This window comes from Onthophagus taurus, unplaced genomic scaffold (assembly GCF_036711975.1).
Source record: "Onthophagus taurus isolate NC unplaced genomic scaffold, IU_Otau_3.0 ScKx7SY_15, whole genome shotgun sequence".
Lineage (NCBI taxonomy): Eukaryota > Metazoa > Arthropoda > Insecta > Coleoptera > Scarabaeidae > Onthophagus > Onthophagus taurus.
The window spans coordinates 6,514,120-6,535,454 of NW_027248940.1; the positions used below are offsets into that span (position 1 = coordinate 6,514,120).

The 21,335-nt window shown below is 41.0% G+C and overlaps 3 protein-coding genes and 1 long non-coding RNA gene across 4 annotated transcripts; 1 reads left to right on the forward strand and 3 right to left on the reverse strand.

Moving 5' to 3' along the window:
• Positions 1-684: 684 nt before the first annotated feature.
• On the forward strand, positions 685-5,856 carry LOC139432346 (uncharacterized). Its single transcript, XM_071200827.1, has one exon. The coding sequence runs from the start codon at positions 685-687 to the stop codon at positions 5,854-5,856; it is 5,172 nt and encodes a 1,723-aa protein (XP_071056928.1).
• A 1,537-nt stretch (positions 5,857-7,393) lies between these two features.
• Positions 7,394-8,374, reverse strand: LOC139432347 (uncharacterized). The gene has a single exon (XM_071200828.1). The coding sequence runs from the start codon at positions 8,372-8,374 to the stop codon at positions 7,394-7,396; it is 981 nt and encodes a 326-aa protein (XP_071056929.1).
• Positions 8,374-9,837, reverse strand: LOC139432348 (uncharacterized). Its single transcript, XM_071200829.1, has one exon. The coding sequence runs from the start codon at positions 9,835-9,837 to the stop codon at positions 8,374-8,376; it is 1,464 nt and encodes a 487-aa protein (XP_071056930.1).
• A 3,223-nt stretch (positions 9,838-13,060) lies between these two features.
• On the reverse strand, positions 13,061-14,413 carry LOC111419516 (uncharacterized). Its single transcript, XR_002706960.2, has 4 exons — positions 13,789-14,413; positions 13,575-13,729; positions 13,384-13,507; positions 13,061-13,334 (listed from the first exon to the last, which is right to left on the reverse strand). It is a non-coding gene; the product is annotated as an uncharacterized lncRNA (long non-coding RNA).
• Between the last annotated feature and the right edge of the window lie 6,922 nt (positions 14,414-21,335).

Consider the following 21,335-nt stretch of genomic DNA (forward strand, 5'->3'; position numbering starts at 1 on the left):
GTATAAAAGTCTTGTTCTAAAATAAATGTGTCTCTTTTGTCGTCGAAATTTCGTGCGTGTCATTTCAAAAACCTGTTCCAAGCGTTCATTCCAATTTCACTTTAGTTTTCGTTGAATTTTTCGGGAAACTATTTTCCGATTGTCGTGAAACTTTCATAATCTTAACATTTTCTGGTCCTTCGAGCCGGATTCAGTTTACGATCGGTAAAATAATTTTCGAATAGTGTTACGCGAGTGTTCACCATCTTTCATTTCGGAAACGTGTTTCTTCAAATTTAAGTGTTCTTCATACGGTGAACTTAAATTGGAACTTCGTCTCTTCATTTCAAATTGGAAAAAAGGGGAGAAAGAAAGAAAAAATTAAATTGAATTCAACTTCGTATATTTTTTTATTCTTCATTCCTCGGCGCTCCAAGGCCCCCGAAGAGCCCCTTCACGCCGAGTCTTCAAGGAGATTACATCCGTCCAGCGTCCTGGTTGGTGTCTTCGTCAGCACCAGGAGCATCGCCGTGCATACGTCGAGTGGATCCTCTAGGTTCTACGGATTGACAAAAAAAACGGTGACAATTTTCAATTTATTTAATTTCATTTCGCGTCGGAGTGTTAAAAATTAATTTTTTAAAAAAAAAAATACCTTTACAATTTCTTTGATTGACATTTTCGTTCGTTTATTTTTTTGTTAAAATGGCTCAACCAAGTAAAGACTTAGAATACATTTTCGAACGACAAAATGAACTTTTCAGTTTCATTGCAAAGTCCGAGGATAATCTTCGAAAATTGCCGCATGCGCGTCGTACGGTCGGTTCAATTAATACGCGAGTTGAGCGTATCATCGATAATTGGAATGAGTTCAAACAGAACCATTTATTACTAAATCAACACCGATCGGATTATTCGGAAACCATCTATTTTTCGGATGATTTATTCAGTTCGTGCGAGGAAAATTACACCAACGCGAAAGGTCTAATGTTGGACATGCTGAGCGACATCAGTAAAGCGGCAACTCGTTCGGAACCAGTTCAGGCAGCACCAGAGGTCGTGATTCCTCATCAGCGACAGCTTCCGCGTATCAACTTACCTAAATTTAGCGGTCGTTGTGTTGATTGGACCCAGTTCCGCGATTTATTCGTTACCATGATAAAAAACGACACTTCATTAACTGACGTCGAGAAGTTCCAGTACTTGAAAATGAGTCTGGAAAAAGAACCGGCTAGATTAATTAAAAATTTATCGGTAACACATGACAACTTCGATGTTGCATGGCAAATTTTGGAGGATCGGTATGATAATTTACGGGTGATAGTTGAAGCGCAACTTACCATTTTATTGTCTTCGAAATCTCTTCGCACGGATTCGTCTGAAGAGTTGAACAGCTTCATCGGCGAAATTAACGAATCCATCGGCGCGTTGGAAGCTCTGCAATGTCCGGTCGAACATTGGGATCTTGTCCTCATACACATCCTCGTTCGTAAACTCGACAGCGAGACGAGTAAAGAGTGGGAACGATCGATAAACAATCGAAAAATTTCATCGACATTTAAAGAGTTTATGGATTTTCTTAACAACCGCGTATTGACACTTGAAGCGATCGAAAGACTTTCCACCAAAAAGAAAAGCTTTTCAGTTTCGTCTGGGTCTGCTCAAAAACCCAGCTCGTTTAAATCCCATAACGTGTCGGTGGCGGTACAGAAATGTTTTATTTGTAATGGTGACCATTCAATATTTCGATGCGATAATTTTCTTACAAAATCTCCGAAACAAAGGAGCGAATTCGTAATTCAAAATAAGCGGTGTTTTAATTGTCTCGGGAATCACTATCTTCCTGACTGTCGTGTAGCAACTCGATGCAAAACTTGTTCAAAACGTCATCACACCATTTTGCACGAATTTCCTCCTGAAAAATTAAATAAAAGTTGCAACTCAAATTCTAACAAAAACAACGAATTTGTCGAAAGTAAAGTAAGCGTCCCTGGTACCTCAACGAGTCACCAGGTCAACACATTTCATCTCAGTTCCTCGGTTCTCCTAGCTACAGCTTTGGTGCGGGTAAAATCGGTTCGAGGTGATTCCCTTTTGGTTCGCGCCTTGATCGATCAAGGGTCGGAAGTTTCTTTCGTGAGCGAGGCTCTTGTGCAGCGTCTGTCGTTACCGCGCAAAGCCACATGCGTACCAATAAACGGCGTTGGATCAACACAAACGTGCGTTTCAAACGGTACAACGTCGGTTAATATCATTTCCAAAAGTGACAACAACGTTTCCATCGTCGAAGAGACTCTCATATTACCAAAATTGACTTCCTACATACCAAAACAAGAACCAAAAACCATTCCGGTTGAAGTAAATTCTTTGGATTTAGCCGATCCAGAATTCTATTCGAATCGTCGAATTGATTTGATTCTCGGGGTGAAGTTTTATTCGCGAATTATTTTGAATAATATTCGGAAATTTAACAACGGTTTTTTGGTAGCTCAAGAGACTCTTTTCGGATGGATTCTTTTCGGTCACGTTTCTTTTCCAAGTGCAAATTCGGAACGGTTCGGTTTCCAATGTTCCGTTGATCGGGAGTTGTTAACCGCAATTCAAAAATTTTGGAAAATCGAGGACGACACTAATTCAACTCAAAAACTTGCCTCAGACGATCTTGAGTGCGAGAACCATTTTATAAACACTCATTCGCGAGACGTAAACGGACGTTTTGTAGTGCGGCTTCCGTTTAGACGACCTTCATCGGATCTCGGTTCATCGCGTCACGTCGCGGTTCGTTCTTTCGGTCGTATGGAGCAACGTTTCGCCGTTAACGAAAAACTTTTTCTAGCCTACCGTGATTTTATGCACGAGTATTTGACACTAGGGCACATGAGTTTGGTGTCGTTAAACCCAAACAATACGAATTATTACCTTCCGCATCACGGTGTAGTACGCGAATCAAGTTCCACGACAAAACTCCGCGTAGTTTTCAACGGTTCAGCTGTTACGTCATCGGGCCTTTCCCTTAATGACTGCTTACACGTCGGGCCAAAACTGCAAGCCGAGCTAGTTGACGTTCTCCTCCGATGGAGACGTCATAAAATCGTGTTTTCGTGCGACATTGAAAAGATGTACCGTCAAATAAACGTTCATCCGAATGATCGATCTTTTCAAAGAATTGTTTGGCGCGATAGTTCGGATAAAGTAATAGAAAATTATGAACTTAACACTGTTACTTATGGGTTATCGTGTGCTCCGTTCTTGGCTATCCGGTGCCTGCACCATTTGGCTGATCAGCACTCCACAATTCAACCTTCCGGATCAGTGGCTCTGAAAAAAGACACGTACGTAGATGATATTTTGTCGGGCGCAGAGACCATTGAAGAAGTTAAAACTCTCATTAATCAAACAAACAGTATACTTACGGCGGGCGGTTTCCACGCGCGGAAATGGATTTCGAATCAAGCTTCTACGCTTGAAAATCTACCGCGCGATGACGTTTCCATGAACGATACCATAAAATTTGAAGACGAATCCGAATTTCCCCGCGCATTGGGACTTCTGTGGAATAATAAAAAAGACGAGTTTTTATTTAATTTAAGTGTTACTCATACCGATGAAAATCTTACCAAGCGATCTGTTCTTTCATTCATCGCGAAACTTTTCGATCCCCTCGGTCTTCTTTCTCCGTTCATAATAACGGCAAAAATCTTCATGCAAGAATTGTGGGTGCTTGGTCTTGATTGGGACGATGAATTACCGGAAGATCTCGCGAAACGGTGGCAAAATTTTCAAAAAGACCTTCTAAACGTTACTACCATCAGCATTCCTCGATGGTTTGGCATCGATAACAATAAATCCAACATTCAAATCCACGGTTTTTCTGATGCATCAACAAACGCATACGCGGCGGTTGCGTATATTCGGGTTGAAACCTTAGCGGAGGTGCGGGTTGTGTTGATAAGTTCTAAAACAAAAGTGGCTCCGTTAAAAGTTGTTTCGATTCCGCGCTTAGAACTGTGCGCGGCGGTAGTTCTATCTCGGTTGGTACATCGGATTCGATCTACGCTAGAATTCGAAAACTTTTCAACTTATCTGTGGACTGATTCCACTGTCGCTTTGTCATGGATACGCAGCCATCCCAACAGATGGAAAGATTTCGTGCGTAACCGTGTCATAGAGATTCAAGAACTATCACAAGCAAAGTGGTCTTACGTGCCTGGTTCCGATAATCCAGCTGACTTAGCTTCCCGTGGTGTGCCAATAAATAAACTTCAACAGCAATCGATATGGTGGTCCGGTCCATCATGGCTTCAACTTCCCTCATCAGATTGGCCTTCGTTAAAAATTGCTGACTCAGTCGAAGCCGATCGTGAAATTAAAAGGACATCTTCTTCTCATCACATTGCGATTCAAACCTGGAATTTAAAAGAAAAATATTCTACATTAAACAAGCTTATTCGGGTCACTTCATGGTGTTTCCGTTTTATAAATAAATCAAAAAATTCAAATGTTTCAGGCAATTTAACTCCAGAAGAACTCGAAAAATCTTTGTTGTTTTGGGTTAAAGAGGTTCAAAAAACCAGTTTTAGAGAAGAAATTCAAATTCTATTAACCGGAAAATCTATTTCAAAAAGTAGTTCGATCTATCGACTTACCCCTTTCATAGACGGCCATGGACTTCTACGAATTACAGGACGTCTACAATTTTCCGTTTTGAATTGGGACGAGAAACATCCTATGATTCTTCCCAAGGACGATCCCTTCACAAAACTAATCATTGATGCTCATCATCGTCGAGTTCTTCATGGTGGAACTCAGCTTACATTATCTTCCATTCGTCGACGATTTTGGATTGTTGGTGGAAGATCTCCAGTCAGATCCTTCATACATCAATGCATCGTTTGTGCTCGTCAACGTGCAAAAACCAGTCAACAGATGATGGGTCAACTACCTCCGTCACGAGTAACCCCATCGAGACCGTTTCTCCACTCTGGGGTCGACTATGCTGGGCCATTTATTCTGAAAACACACAAAGGACGAGGTCACAAAACATATAAATCTTATTTAATTCTATTTGTATGTCTAGTTTCATCAGCAATACATTTAGAGATTTCCACTGACTACACGACGAATGGATTCATTGCCGCATACAAACGATTCACCGGACGTCGTGGTCTTTGCCAGTGTTTGTATTCGGATTGTGGTACCAACCTTATTGGGGCAGATAGGGAACTACGATCCCTCTTCAGCTCCGCCTCCAAGGAGTGGAATCATTTAATCAACGTCCTCAGCAACGATGGAACCCGTTGGAGATTCAACCCCCCTTCAGCACCCCATTTTGGAGGGAAGTGGGAAGCTGGAGTTCGCTCCGTAAAAACACATCTTCGGAAAATTATGGGTTCCACCGTTCTCACTTACGAGGAATTCACCACTGTCCTCATACAAATAGAAGCCGTCCTAAACTCCCGTCCTCTCTGTCCTGTTTCCAATGACCCTACTAATTTTGAATTTTTATGTCCAGCTCATTTCTTGATTGGGTCGTCGTTATCTGTGGTTCCAGAACCATCTCTATTGGATGAAACCATCTCACGTCTCAACCGTTACCAGTTCCTCCGACGTTTGATAGAAGAATTCTGGAAGCATTGGAAAGTATTTTATCTCCAATCTCTCCAAAACCGAAACAAGTGGCATCAAGAAAGGAACTTACCTAAAGTTGGTAGTCTCGTTCTTATCAAGGACGAACGGCTTCCCCCGTCCAAGTGGACCACTGCACGTGTCTTGGAACTTCACCCTGGGGCTGATAATCGTGTTAGAGTGGCTACAATAAAGACACCGACTACTACTCTAGTTCGACCAATAGTAAAATTATGTTCATTACCTGGCTAAGATAATTTCCGAATTCATTTTTTTTTTTTTCTTCTTCTTCCAATTATTACTGTGTTTAATTTCATTGTATTTAATGCATTTACATACAAAATATTGTTTCTTTTTTTTTTTGTGTTGACATCTTGAGCGTCTTCGTGAAGTTAGCTGTTTAGCCTGTTTAGCGTTGTCATGCTTTAGGATACGTTCAGATATTCCGTTTTATTTTATTTTATTTTCAATTATTATACTTTTTTTTTCGTTCATATTGAAATTTCTGTTTATTTCGTCCCGTCGTTGTTAGTGTTCATTGCCGTTACGGCAAGGCGGGCGGAATGTTAAAAAAGTTCATTATTATTTTTTTTACAATTAATTTTATTTCCACGTTTAGTTTTATTTTTTTTTCGTGTCGTTTTTCTCGTTCCTGTTTGGGATGTATAAAAGTCTTGTTCTAAAATAAATGTGTCTCTTTTGTCGTCGAAATTTCGTGCGTGTCATTTCAAAAACCTGTTCCAAGCGTTCATTCCAATTTCACTTTAGTTTTCGTTGAATTTTTCGGGAAACTATTTTCCGATTGTCGTGAAACTTTCATAATCTTAACACATACATCGATGAATGAACGAACGGACAGGTACTCGCCCTCCAACGATCCAGAAATGGCGTCGGATTGAAGATAAAGTTAGTTGAGTTCCTCCATGCAACGTAGCTCGATGATGTTTGTCGATCAGAAGAATCGTAATTGGCGAATCTTTTGGAAGGATGATTGGATGCTTCTCATTCCAATCCAAATTTGAAAATCGAAGGCGACCGGTCACTCGTAGAAAACCTTTACCGTCTATGAACGGAGAAAGTCGGAAAAGAGAACTTGAACGCGGCACTACACGGCCGTCCGTTAGAATTTGAATTTCGTCCGAGAAATGAAGTTGTTGACACTCCGCACCCAGAACATTAAAGAGTCGTTCAGTTCATCAGGAGAAAGTATGTCTGAAAACTTTGAATTAGTCTTTAGTTTATGAAAAAATCTCTTACACCAAGCAGTGACTCGCAGAAGCTTGTTCAACGACGAATATTTCAACTTTAAATCCCATCCTTTTTTCATAGCAGTTGCGGTGTTGGATGTATGAATAGAACGTGCTTCTGGAATTTCTTTGGCATCCGAATTGGGCCGAAGAGATGGCCATTCTGAGGGTGGTGAGCGAAGCCAAGAGGGTCCATTCCACCATAACGTTTCGGCTTCAAGTTTCGTCACTGAAACTCCACGGGAAGACAAATCGGCTGGGTTTTCTTTCGTCGGAACGTAGCGCCAATGAACATGAGAAAGCTCCTGAATTTCTGTTACTGAAACGCGAACATCATCAGCTCTTGAAACGCGAAGATACACTACCGCACCAAAGGCACTAGTCGAAGCATCCGCGAACCCGTGCAATTCAATCGAAGAACAATCGCGAGTAATTCCAAGCCATCTCGGAATGCGAATTATCGGACACGTTTGAAAAGAGTTAGTGTATTCGTTCCATTGAAGAGAAAGGTCATGCGGAAGGATTTCGTCCCATTCGAGATTTCAAGTCCACAAATTTTGCATAAAAATCTTCGCAGTTACAATGATCGGAGAAAGCCACCCGAGGGGGTCGAATGAACGCGCAATGACTGATAGAACTTTCCGCTTAGTAAGTTCTCGGAAGTCAAAATCGTCATTATTGAAACAAAATAGAAAGTCATCGGTCGAATTGTTCCAAAGAATACCCAATGCGCGAGGGGAATTGTCATCTTGAACACGCAACGTTTCTGTATCGGATAGAAGGTCTGAAGGAACATATGCGAGCGCTTTTGAAACATTTGAAATCCACTTTCGCGCTAGGAAACCGCCCGCCGTTAAAACTCGATTTAATTGAAAGATTAATTCTTGAACTTCATCAATGTCATTAGCACCGGAAATGATATCGTCCACGTAAGTGTGATTTTCACGCCAGACGATTCGTTGAAACTGCCAATCATCTTGATGAACGTCAATTTGACGATACATTTTCTCTAAGTCACACGCGAACGCGACGGGATGGCGTCTCCACCTTAGAAGAACATCAACAAGTTCACTTTGAAGTTTCGGACCAGTATGAAGACAATCGTTTAACGATAATCCAGATGATGTTGTTTGTGATCCGTTGAACACGACACGAAGCTTAGTAGTCGTACTAGATTCGCGAATCACCCCGTGATGCGGAAGATAGAAGTTGGGTGATTCGACTGGCACTGTAACGGGACGCATATGATTTAAATCGAGATATTCGCGCATAAATTTGCTATACGCGGTCTTGAAGCTTTCATCCCGTGCGAATCTTAACTCGGAACGAGAAAAAGTCTTAACAGCGATCATATAAGAATTTCCCAATTCACGCGGAGACTTTCGAAATGGTAAACGAACAATAAAACGTCCAGAGCTGTCACGCGAATGTGAATTGACGAAATGTTTTTCACAATCAATTTCGTCGGTAGATAAATACGGCTTAGAACTTGATTCTTCTTCTATCGTCCAGAACTTTTGCATTAAATCCGCGAATTCACGACTATCGAACACTGAAATCCATACGGGTTGAAGTTTGATTGTGATTGATTCGACAGTACGCCGGAAAGAATCCATCCAAACGCGGTTTGCTGGGCAATCAAAGAACCTTCACTACTTCGTTTAACACCATTTTGAAGAATTTTAGAATATAAACTCACACCAAGAATCAAATCAATTCTTTTTGATGATGAGATATCTGAATCGGCTAACGGTAAATTCAGTAGCTCAATCGGTAACTGAGCAGAATATTTTTGAGGTAAATAAGCGGTTAATTTCGGCAATATTAACGCTTCTTCGTTGAATGAAAGAAATGGATTGAATTGCGAACTTAATTGAACTGTAACAATTCCGTTTGAAATACTTGTACGTTGCGAACCAATTCCTGAAATAGGAATACTTGCTGGTTTTCGCGGAAGTTGAAGCTGTTGTACAAGTGACTCGGTGATGAAAGAAACTTCGGATCCTTGATCAATAAGGGCTCGAACGATGACGGAATGTCCACGCGATGATTCAATCCGTACTAAAGCTGTAGCCAACAGTACCGGAGCATGAATGTGGTGCGAATGTAAAAGATGATTCGATACGGTTAAGTCATTAGCGGTGATGCTCGGCTGTTCTTGTATGGGCGCGAAAACTGTTCCTGACTTTGAAGGTTCAACTGAAGATTGTATTCTAGTTGAAGTTGAGCGTCGTGGCGCGTCGTGAAGAGACGTATGGTGAGATTTGCGACAAACGCGACATCGTTTAGAAACGCGACATTTGTTGACGGTATGTGAACCAAGACAATTGTAACATAATCTCCGGGATATCACAAAATCTTGCCGTTCTGCCGGGCTTTTTGAAAAGTAAGCCGGACATGAAGAAATGTAATGCGCTGAGTTGCACATAACACAACCATTTACAGGAGAATAAGCATGATGAGCTTTCACACTAGAGACCTTTGAACCCGTTGAAATGGAATATACTTTACGGCTAGATTGAAGATTTTCGACAGCTTCCAAGGTGTGAATACGGTTCATCAGAAAGTCCTCAAGCTCATCGAACGTTGACGGATCGCGATGATTTCCAATCGATCTCTCCCATTCTTTAACGGCGTCTATATCTAATTTTCGTACGATTAAATATACGAGAATATAGTCCCAATGCTGAATCGGACATTTCAATACTTTTAAGGCACCGAAAGCTTCTTTAGTTTCCCCGACAAGACGTTTAAGTTCGCTAGAAGAATCACTCTTTACGGTACGCGCGGAAAATAAAATCGATAATTGAGTCTCAATTAATAACCGTCGATTTTCATACCGGTCAATCAATATTTGCCACGATCTTGAAAAGTTATCACCGGTAACAGAAATGTTTTTTAATAACTGAGCGGGTTCACCGGTCAAACTCATTTTTAAATATTGAAGACGTTCGACATCGGTAAGGTCTTCATTGTCATTAACCATCGTAGAAAACAAGTCCTGGAATTGAGCCCAATTGGCGTATTTACCGTCGAAGGTTGGAAGATCAATTTTCGGTAAATGACGCGAACGCGATGACGAATGACTGACGTTTGAAACTAGTTTTGTATCAACTTCCGGGGTCGGAGACAGCGGAAGAGGCTTTAACAAATCAAGCAATGTCCCCTTAGCATCGAAATAAGCTTCCTCACATTCAGAAAAAATGTCCTCGGTGAAATATATCGTATCCGAATACTTGTCGCGATACTGAATTAATTGTTTATGAGCATTATTAAACTCATCCCAATAACGAAAATGAAAAATCGAAAAATACTCAAAACGGCTCAAAAAATCTCGGCCTTCTCTCCGCACTTCCGGTTATATCCGGCTCGAATCTGAGACGCTTATAGAAAGTTACTTAAAAACGCGGGGGTTAGAAAAAAACTGTCAAAAAGGAAAAATCTTACTGTTCCTGTAGAATAAGTAGAAGTATCTCTTCGAATAGCAAATAAAAGCCGAAGTGCTTCTATCGAACGTGTGTATTAACACGATTGAAACCACTTTTTAACGAAAATTACACGGAACGATTTGTTACGCTTTTTGATGTCAACTACAACAACTCGTTAGAACAACTGAATAACAATAACGAATAAAATACGGAACGGCCGACTAATATATAAATTATAAAAACTTTGAACAACCGGTTTTAATCCCGATCCTATATCGCGCGAACATTTTGGTCTTTCGAGCCGGATCTCTTCAATCCTCTCGATCCCTTTGGAGCTCCTATGCTGGGATTATCGATTAATTTTTATTTTGCATTATTAATAATTTGATTTTTCCGCACGCCATTTTTATGGTATTTTTATCCGAGTCGCACAAGTCGAACACATCTGGTCGAGAACTGGTTTCACCTAAAAGAACCGTGTTTTTTGGTTCGAATATTTTGGGTCTATACTCAAATTTTCTTTTATTCTTCCATTTGGGTTTATACTCTTATACCTTTCTTTAAGTATTTCATTTTTGTTGTTCATTGTATCAAGAAGTTTATTGAGTTCTATACCTATTGTCATACATTTTTATATCAAGAAATTATATTTATCGTTTGTTTCTTACCTTTTATAATGAGCGATAAACTCTCGAAAACTATCCTAAAACGTAATCTTCCTCACACCCGACTCCTCGAAACCCGCAAACTTGGCAAAACTATCGAAGATGAGGATCAGAGGAGCATTCTTCTGGCAAGAGCCGAAGAAATTGAAGGCATATATTCCCAATTTCAAACTTTACACAATCAAATCATTGGTTTAATTGAGGAGACTGATTATGAGGATCAGGATAAAGTCCGCAAAGAGGCTGATACAGCGTACTTTTCTATAAAGGCCTTAATCCGCGCTTGGAAATCATCTTCTGCCCAGTCGTCACCTAAACTGCATGAAATAACATTGCCTACCTTTTCTGGAAATTACAAGGAATGGCCCACCTATTTCGATTTATTTAATTCATTGATACATGATAATCTAGCGATGACGCCTATAGTCAAATTTCAGTATCTACTTACTTCGTTAAAAGGCGAAGCGTTTAGCCTTCTGAAAGGTCTTCCAATGACAACTGCAAATTATATTGTCGCATACAATACGTTAAAGGGAAGGTACCAGAATAAACGATACCTCGCCACCTTATATTTCCACGAAATTATTCATCTGAAATCCTTAAAAGATGAATCAGCTAAAAGTGTGAGACATTTAACAGATTTCTTTAACGAAAATGTAGAGGGATTCTGTCAATTAGGATTTCCAGTTGAAGAATGGGATTTCTTATTATTAAATTTACTCCTTCAAAAATTAACTGACTCTCTCCGAGCTTCTTTTGAAGACGAACATGCTTCCATCGAAATTCCCACATATATACAGTAGACGTCTTTTCTGGAAAAGAAAGCCAAAGCTTTAGAGGCTGTGTTGTTAAACAACGCTACAGAGAAGCCTTCCTTTGGGCGTTTTAAACCCCAAGCTCGAGAAAAATTAGTTACATTAAAAACGGAAAGCTCCTCATCTGGTAATGAAACCCGTCCATGTCCACTATGTTCGGAAACTCATCCTATTTATCGATGTATTACTTTTCAATCGAAGGCAGCATCTGAAAGATTATCAATAGTTCAAGAGAACAATTTATGCCGCAATTGTTTGAACAAAAATCATAACACCCACAATTGTGCCTCCACTCATCGATGTAGTATCTGTCGTCAAAAACATCACACTCTCCTCCATTTAAAAGAGCAACCATCTTCTTCGGTGCACGTCGGCACGTCACTTCATAAACAATCTGACGCAACATTAGAAACCGATATCAATGTCATTTTACCCATCTCAATGGTTCACATTAAAGATCAATTTGGAAGGTTACATCCCGTCAAAGCACTATCGATTCCGGAAGCATGTCTAATTTCATCTCGGAACGCTTATCCAAGAAATTGCATGTATGTATGTAAGCGTGGAGTGCGTAATTTTTACGCTCGCACTTAGGCGCCAGTGGGCCCCTTGTGCATTCTCCCTTGGAGGCTTGAGGTGGTATGAGAAGGTATCTCGTTAGGTGACGATACCGCTTACTCGTTGCCAATGACGAGTTACCGCCGCCCCAACCCCCCGACCCACACTTCATCTCGGCCGCAGCCTGACGGAGCGCACGGCTAGCTCAACGTCCTGGCGGAGGAGCGCACGGCTCACTCAACGACCTGGCGGAGCGCACGACTCGCTCAACGGCCTGGCGCAGGTCCGATCAGCGTGGGCGTGGGGTCAGAGAGCGCTCACGCGCATTCGTCCCTATAAGGTCAAGCCTCACACACATGCGTGCTGCTAACGACAACCAGAGATTGACGACTGGTTGCCGGGACCGACGGCTTAACGTCCCCTCCGAAGGACGGGGGGCGACTCAACGTCCTTTCACCGGGGTTTGAACCCGGGACGTCTGCGTGTTAACCCGAGAGCTAACACGCTGAGCCATCACGCCTCTATTTAAGAAATTGCATCTTCCCCGAAGATCCACATCTCATTTGGAGATTCAAGGAATAAATTCAATAACGTCACTATGCACAAAAGGGCCAGTCACCTGTTCTGTACAACCAATACATTCATCCATTCCATCATTCAACTTCCAAGCTATCATTACTCAAAGCATATGTTCCGATCAACCATCACTTTCATCTATCATTTCACGATACTCCCATTTACACCACTTAAACATACCTAAAAAAGAATTTTCCGGCCTACAATCCGTTGACCTATTATTGGGAGCTGAATTAGTACCCCAAATATTTACTGAAGGCCGTATCATTGGCCATCCTCACGAACCTGTTGCAATCAATTCAGTCTTTGGTTGGATCACAATGGGGAAATCATTAATTTATGCCTACGCTTCTAATTTTGCCTGCTTATCGACGACCAATGCAGCATTGGATAAATCAATTCAACGATTTTGGGAGGTCTTCAACGAATCTGAACTAAACCCTGAAGAAGAAAAATGCGAAATTCATTTTAAAAATAATTATAAGCGTACCTTGAATGGTCGATTTATGGTTTCATTGCCATTCAAACATAGAAACCCTATTCTGGGAGATTCCTATAATGCTGCTGTAAAACGTTTCATGTCATTGGAGCATCGTTTGTTAAGAGATCCTATCCTGCAATCAAAGTACATTAAGTTCATGCGAGATTATTTACAATCTGGTCATATGTCAGTCGACTTACCAATCAGCTGTCCAACAAAAAATCCATATTATATACCACATCATTGTGTGTTTCGCACAGATAATCGTTCTTCGAAGTTGAGAGTGGTTTTCGATGCATCTTCTGTAACGTCAAACGGTGTTTCGTTAAATCAAGAGCTCCTGATAGGTCCAAAGCTACAACAAGACATTACAAAAATATTATTGTCATTCAGAAGCTTTAACTACGTAATCACTTGCGATATAAAGCAGATGTATCGGCATATATCAAAAAATTTTATGGCGTTTTCATCCTGAAGAACCACTTAAGGAATACTATTTAAACACAGTAACATACGGGGTGGCCTCGTCTCCATTTTTGGCTTTGCGCACTTTGTTGGAATTGGCAAATCTATATCAATCTAAATATCCAAAGGCAGTCGCGATAATAGGTAATCATATCTATGTCGACGATATTCTCGCTAGAGCTCAATCAATCACCGAAACCGTCAGTTTACAACAAGAATTAATATCCTTACTTAAAGAAGGAGCGTTTGAACTAGGGAAGTGGGCGAGTAATTGTAAGCCGATTCTACAAGCCGTATCCAGCGCTGATCTCTCGTTGCCAATTTCGTTGGATTATGATCAGGACAACTACATCAAGGTTCTCGGACTGCAATGGAATCCCACTTCCGACGAATTCCACTATTCCTATGCTCCTGGTCCTGATTCTTGTACAAAACGTGCCATTTTATCTCAAATCGCCAGGATTTATGATCCCCTTGGATTTTTAACTCCATGCACTCTTCAGGCAAAGAGATTTATGCAGCAGCTTTGGTAATTGAAAAATAAATGGGATGAAAAGCCCCCCTCCTCGTTACTAAATCACTGGAAAAAATTTAAATTAGTCTTGGTTCACTTGTCTCGTTGGAACTTACCTCGAAAAATAATCACTGAAAACCCAAAAACAATTCAGCTTCACCTCTTCTGTGATGCTTCCCAAGCGGGATTTTGTGCTGTGGCATATTTACGATGTCAGAATGACAACCATTTAATTACATCATCTTTTATTTGCGCAAAAGCTCGGGTAGCCCCGCTGAAATCATTATCGATTCCGCGCTTGGAACTGTGTAGTGCCGTCCTATTAGTGAATCTCCTTCAAAACATAAAGAAGGCAATAGGTCCCATAATCAAATTAGATTCTATAACAGCATGGTCCGACTCCCAAGTCACCTTATCTTGGATTTACGCTCCACCTTCTCGGTGGAAGACATTTGTTGCCAATCGGGTAACTTACAGACAGAATATATTACCGTCTAATTGTTGGAGATATGTTCCTTCATCAAGCAACCTTGCAGATGCCGGTTCCCGTGGGCATTTCCCACATCAACTTATTCAGTGTTCTATCTGGTGGATGGGTCCTTCTTGGCTCATCAACTCTCCAGATAAATGGCCTGCTCCTTTTAATCAAAATTCTGAAACACAAGAAACCATTAATGTTAATCAAAGATTTACATCATTAATCATACAGAACTCGAAGTGAATTTTATTGATACTCTTCTGAATCATTTTTCCACAATAGTGAAAATCCAAAGAATAGTTGCTTATGTTCAACGTTTCATAGCACACTGTCGAAAGAAAAAACGTTCAACTACGTCATTATCACCATTTGATCTTCAGCAAGCATTGAACTCAATTGTTTATCATGTTCAAAAACAAAACTTTGCTCAACTGATCCGTCAAATCCAAACAAATAAACTTCCTGAAAACCCTTTTGGAGCTAGCTTTCTAGCTCCTTTCCTAGACAGTGAAGGATTGATAAGGGTAGGCGGTCGGTTGAAAAACACGATAATACCATTCGATCATCGTCATCCGGTGTTATTACCAAAAAATAGTCGTTTAAGTGAAATCGTGGTGGAGGACATACACAAACGTTACTTACATCCCGGCCAGAGAACATTACAAACGTTGGTATCACAACAATTTTGGATCATCAACTCTAGGAGTGTTATATTTCGCGTTCTGTCACGATGTGTGAGATGTTTCCGCTGCAAGCCCCAATCGTATGCTCCCATGATGGCTGATCTACCGTCGATGAGGGTTTCTCAACTTCGAGCGTTTTCCCAAGTAGCAGTGGATTTTGCAGGTCTAATTTACACCATCATTAGTCGAACTCGCGGAGCTAGATCGGTGAAATCAGACTTTTGTATTTTTATATGTTTAGCTACTAAGGCTATGCATTTAGAATTAGTTTCAGCTCTCACCACGGAAGCTTTCTTAGCAGCCCTGCGACGGTTCACTTCCAGACGAGGCAAGTGTTCATTCCGACCATTTGATCATTTCCGACCAGGGCACAAACTTTATCGGAGCGTCCAATTATCTACAGAAAATGGCAGAAGCGGCTGGTGCTCAATTGAAGTTGGAATGGAAATTTAACCCACCTGGTGCTCCACATTTTAACGGTTTCGCAGAAGCAGGGGTTAAATCTGTTAAACATCATTTATTGCGAGTGGTTGGAGATCAGAAACTTACGTTTGAGGAGGTTTACACCGTGTTAACACAGATGGAAGCCGTTCTCAATTCCAGGCCCCTTGCAGCATTATCGAACGATCCCAACGATTTACAGTCATTAACCCCTGCACATTTTTTGTGTTTGGAACCTATAAATTCATCTGTTTTAGATCCCGATTTCACGCAGGTAGTAATCGATTAACTCGGTGGACTCTCCTACAAAAAATGGTTCAACATTTTTGGGAACGGTGGAAATCGGAATATTTGGTTACCTTACAAAAGAGGTACAAATGGAATTCACCTTCAAAAATTCCTTCATGTGGGGATCTCGTAATAGTGAAGGATGATAAGAAACCACCGCTTTCTTGGACCCTGGCCAGAATCGAAGAGCTATTTCCCGGGGCTGACGGCATTCCACGAGTAGCAAAAATCAAAACAAGTACCGGGCAATTCCAACGACCACTGGTGAAACTTTGTCCGTTACCATTGGTGCCAACCTAAAATTGAAATCTTAAAATGTTATATTTAACTTATAAAATTTATACTTTCCTAATAATAAAAGAGAAACAATATTGTTTCTCTCGGAATTTTGTAAAATTTTATCTATTATTATTATTTTTGTATTTTTTTTTGTGGGGAGTGTTAAGTCAGGAATATAGGCAACCCCCTTTGTACCCCCGATAACTTGTCACTTTAAATATCACGATCGATATTGATCGATCGATCTCTCTTCTCGGCAGTCCGTCGTGCGATATCGATCTATTCTTCACCTTCCGTTGTGCGATCGACATAAAAGGGTGTAAAAGTGTGTAAAAGAAGGAGAATTAGAGTAAGACAATTAAAATTAATTACAATCTTTTATTTCATTATCACTTCTCTTGATTCCTTAATTGATTAAATATTATTTGAATTACGATTCAGCGCCGGTTTTAATCCCTTTTATGTCGATCGCACAACGGAAGGTCAAGAATAGATCGATATCGCACGACGGACGGCCGAGAAGAGAGATCGATCAATATCGATCGTGATATTTAAAGTGACAAGTTATCGGGGGTGCAAAGGGGGTTGCCTATATTCCTGACTTAACACTCCCCACAATGTTCGCGCGATCCTATATCGCGCGAACACTAAACGATGTCGCGTTTGTCGCAAATCTCACCATACGTCTCTTCACGACGCGCCACGACGCTCAACTTCAACTAGAATACAATCTTTAGTTCAACCTTAAAAGTCAGGAACAGTTTTCGCGCCCATACAAGAACAACCGAGCATCACCGCTAATGACTTAACCGTATCGAATCATCTTTTACATTCGCACCACATTCATGCTCCAGTACTGTTGGCTACAGCTTTAGTACGGATTGAATCACCGCGTGGACATTCCATCATCGTTCGAGCCCTTATTGATCAAGGATCCGAAGTTTCTTTCATCACCGAGTCACTTGTACAACAGCTCCAACTTCAGCGAAAATCAGCAAGTATTCCTATTTCCGGAATTGGTTCGCAACGTACAAGTATTTTAAACGGAATTGTTACAGTTCAATTAAGTTCGCAATTCAAACCATTTCTTTCATTCAACGAAGAAGCGTTAATATTGCCGAAATTAACCGCTTATTTACCTCAAAAATATTCTGCTCAGTTACCGATTGAGCTACTGAATTTACCGTTAGCCGATTCGGATATGTCATCATCAAAAAGAATTGAATTGATTCTTGGTGTGAGTTTATATTCTAAAATTCTTCAAAATGGTGTTAAACGAAGTAGTGATGGTTCTTTGATTGCCCAGCAAACCGCGTTTGGATGGATTCTTTCCGGCGTACTGTCGAATCAATCACAATCGAACTTCAACCCGTATGGTTTTCAGTGTTCGATAGATCGTGAATTCGCGGATTTAATGCAAAAGTTCTGGACGATAGAAGAAGAATCAAGTTCTAAGCCGTGTTTATCAACCGACGAAATTGATTGTGAAAAACATTTCGTCAATTCACATTCGCGTGACAGCTCTGGACGTTTTATTGTTCGTTTACCATTTCGAAAGTCTCCGCGTGAATTGGGAAATTCTTATATGATCGCTGTTAAGACTTTTTCTCGTTCCGAGTTAAGATTCGCGCGGTATGAAAGCTTCAAGACCGCGTATAGCAAATTTATGCGCGAATACCATTTAGGCCCGAAACTTCAAAGTGAACTTGTTGATGTTATTCTAAGGTGGAGACGCCATCCCGTCGCGTTCGCGTGTGACTTAGAGAAAATGTATTGTCAGATTGACGTTCATCAAGATGATTGGCAGTTTCAACGAATCGGCTGGCGTGAAAATCCTTCGAAACCTCTTCAAAGTTACGACCTGACAACGGTAACGTACGGACTTTCATGCGCGCCGTATCTCGCAATTCGTTGTATTCGACTGTTAGCGGAAGAACATGTTGAAGAGCAGCCTCTCGGTTCCTCTGCTCTTTTTCGCGACGCTTACGTGGACGATATCATTTCCGGTGCTAATGACATTGATGAAGTTCAAGAATTAATCTTTCAATTAAATCGAGTTTTAACGGCGGGCGGTTTCCTAGCGCGAAAGTGGATTTCAAATGTTTCAGAAGCGCTCGCATATGTTCCTTCAGACCTTCTATCCGATACAGAAACGTTGCGTGTTCAAGATGACAATTCCCCTCGCGCATTGGGTATTCTTTGGAACAATTCGACCGATGACTTTTTATTTTGTTTCAATAATGACGATTTTGACTTCCGAGAACTTACTAAGCGTAATGTTCTATCATTCATTGCGCGTTTATTCGACCCCCTCGGGTGGCTTTTTCCGATCATTGTAACTGCGAAGATTTTTATGTAAAATTTGTGGACTTGCAATCTCGAATGGGACCAAATCCTTCCGCATGACCTTTCTCTTCAATGGAACGAATACACTAACTCTTTTCAAACGTGTCCGGTAATTCGCATTCCGAGATGGCTTGGAATTACTCGCGATTGTTCTTCGATTGAATTGCACGGGTCCGCGGATGCTTCGACTAGTGCCTTTGGTGTGGTAGTGTATCTTCGCGTTTCAAGAGCTGATGATGTTCGCGTTTCTCTTCTTTTTTCTAAAACGAAAGTGGCACCTCTTAAACGCGTAACGATTCCGCGACTTGAATGGTGCGCCGCCGTGTTGTTAGTTCGGTTGATAAAACGCGTTCGGGCAACACTAGATTTCAACGAAGTTCCAATTTTTCTATGGAGCGATTCTACGGTGGCACTTTCTTGGATCTGCAGTCATCCTTCAAGATGGAAAGATTTCGTCCGGAATAGAGTAAGAGAAATTCAGGAGCTTTCTCATGTTCATTGGCGCTACGTTCCGACGAAAGAAAACCCGGCCGATTTGTCTTCCCGTGGAGTTTCAGTGACGAAACTTGAAGCCGAAACGTTATGGTGGAATGGACCGTCTTGGCTTCGCTCACCACCCTCAGAATGGCCATCTCTTCGGCCCAATTCGGATGCAAAAGGATCTTCGGCAGAATTCGAATTTAAAGTTGAAATATTCGTCGTTGAACAAGCTTCTGCGAGTCATAGCTTGGTGTAAGAGATTTTTTCATAAAGTAAAGACTAATTCAAAGTTTTCAGACATACTTTCTCCTGATGAACTGAACGACTCTTTAATGTTCTGGGTGCGCGAGTGTCAACAACTTCATTTCTTGGACGAAATTCAAATTCTAACGGACGGCCGTGTAGTGCCGCGTTCAAGTTCTCTTTTCCGACTTTCTCCGTTCATAGACGGTAAAGGTTTTCTACGAGTGACCGGGCGCCTTCGATTTTCAAATTTGGATTGAAATGAGAAGCATCCAATCATTCTTCCAAAAGATTCGCCAATTACGATTCTTCTGATCGACAAACATCATCGAGCTACGTTGCATGGAGGAACTCAACTAACTTTATCTTCAATCCGACGCCATGTCTGGATCGTTGGAGAGCGAGTACCTGTCCGTTCGTTCATTCATCGATGTATGATTTGTGCGAAACAACGAGCAGTCATCAGCCAGCAGTTCATGGGCCAACTTCCGCCTTCAAGAGTCATATCATCCCGCCCGTTTCTACACACCGGTGTTGATTACGCCGGACCTTTTCATTTGAAACATCTTCGAGGACGTGGTAGTAAGACGCATAAAGGTTATCTTATTCTGTTTGTTTGTTTAGCCACTTCAGCCGTCCATTTAGAAGTGGCCACAGATTATTCAACTTCAGGATTTCTTGCTGCGTACAAGCGATTTTCCGGAAGCAGAGGTATCAGTGAATGCCTCTACAGCGACTGTGGCACGAATCTTGTTGGAGCTGACCGTGAGCTGCGTTCCATGTTTTCTGCAGCGTCCAAAGAATGGAAAGAAATGGCTAGTCTCTTGAGCGGCGACGGCACCCGATGGAAGTTCAATCCTCCCGGACCACCACATTTCGGTGGAAAGTGGGAGGCCGGAGTAAAATCCGTTAAAGGCCATCTTCGAAAAATTGTCAGATCGACACTTCTTACGTATGAAGAAGTCAACACCGTTTTGATTCAAATTGAGGCCGTGCTAAATTCAAGACCTCTTTGTTCAATATCTGACGATCCGAACAATTTTGATGTTCTGACTCCGGCTCACTTTCTCATCGGTAACGCTCTCACCGTTGTTCCGGAGCCGTCCGTCTTCGATGAAAAGATATCGAAACTCTCTCGATGGCAGCTTCTTCGTCGTATGGTCGAAGATTTCTGGAAGATTTGGGAAAGGTTTTATCTACAATCTATTCAGAACGCTACGAAGTGGTTCAGTCAACGAAATCTTCCTCAAATTGGACAGCTTGTACTCATCCGAGATGAAAGATTACCTCCGGCGAAATGGTCTCTAGCAAGAATTCTTGAAATTCATTCCGGTGCCGATGGTCACGCTCGCGTCGCAACGCTCAAAACCGCAAATTCAACGCTTGTTCGTCCGTTCACTAAGTTATGCATTTTGCCAGATTGTACAAATTAGTAATGTTATTCAATTCTAGTTATTTTTTCTAGTTATTCATTCAGTTTCATTTAATTCAGTCTTTTATTGTTAATTTCTTTCTAATTATTTCATTATTTTATTTATGTAAAAGTTTGTTTTCCTGCAGCCATTTTTTCTTATTTAGTTTGTAATCATTTCAGTTAGGGTCAATTTTCAAATTATTGTATATTTTTTTTTTTTAATTTTCTGTTTCCATTCGGCAAGGTGGTAATGTTCAAAGTTTTTATAATTTATGATTAGTCGGCCGTTCCGTATTTTTTTAGTTATTGTTATTCAGTTGTTCTATCGAG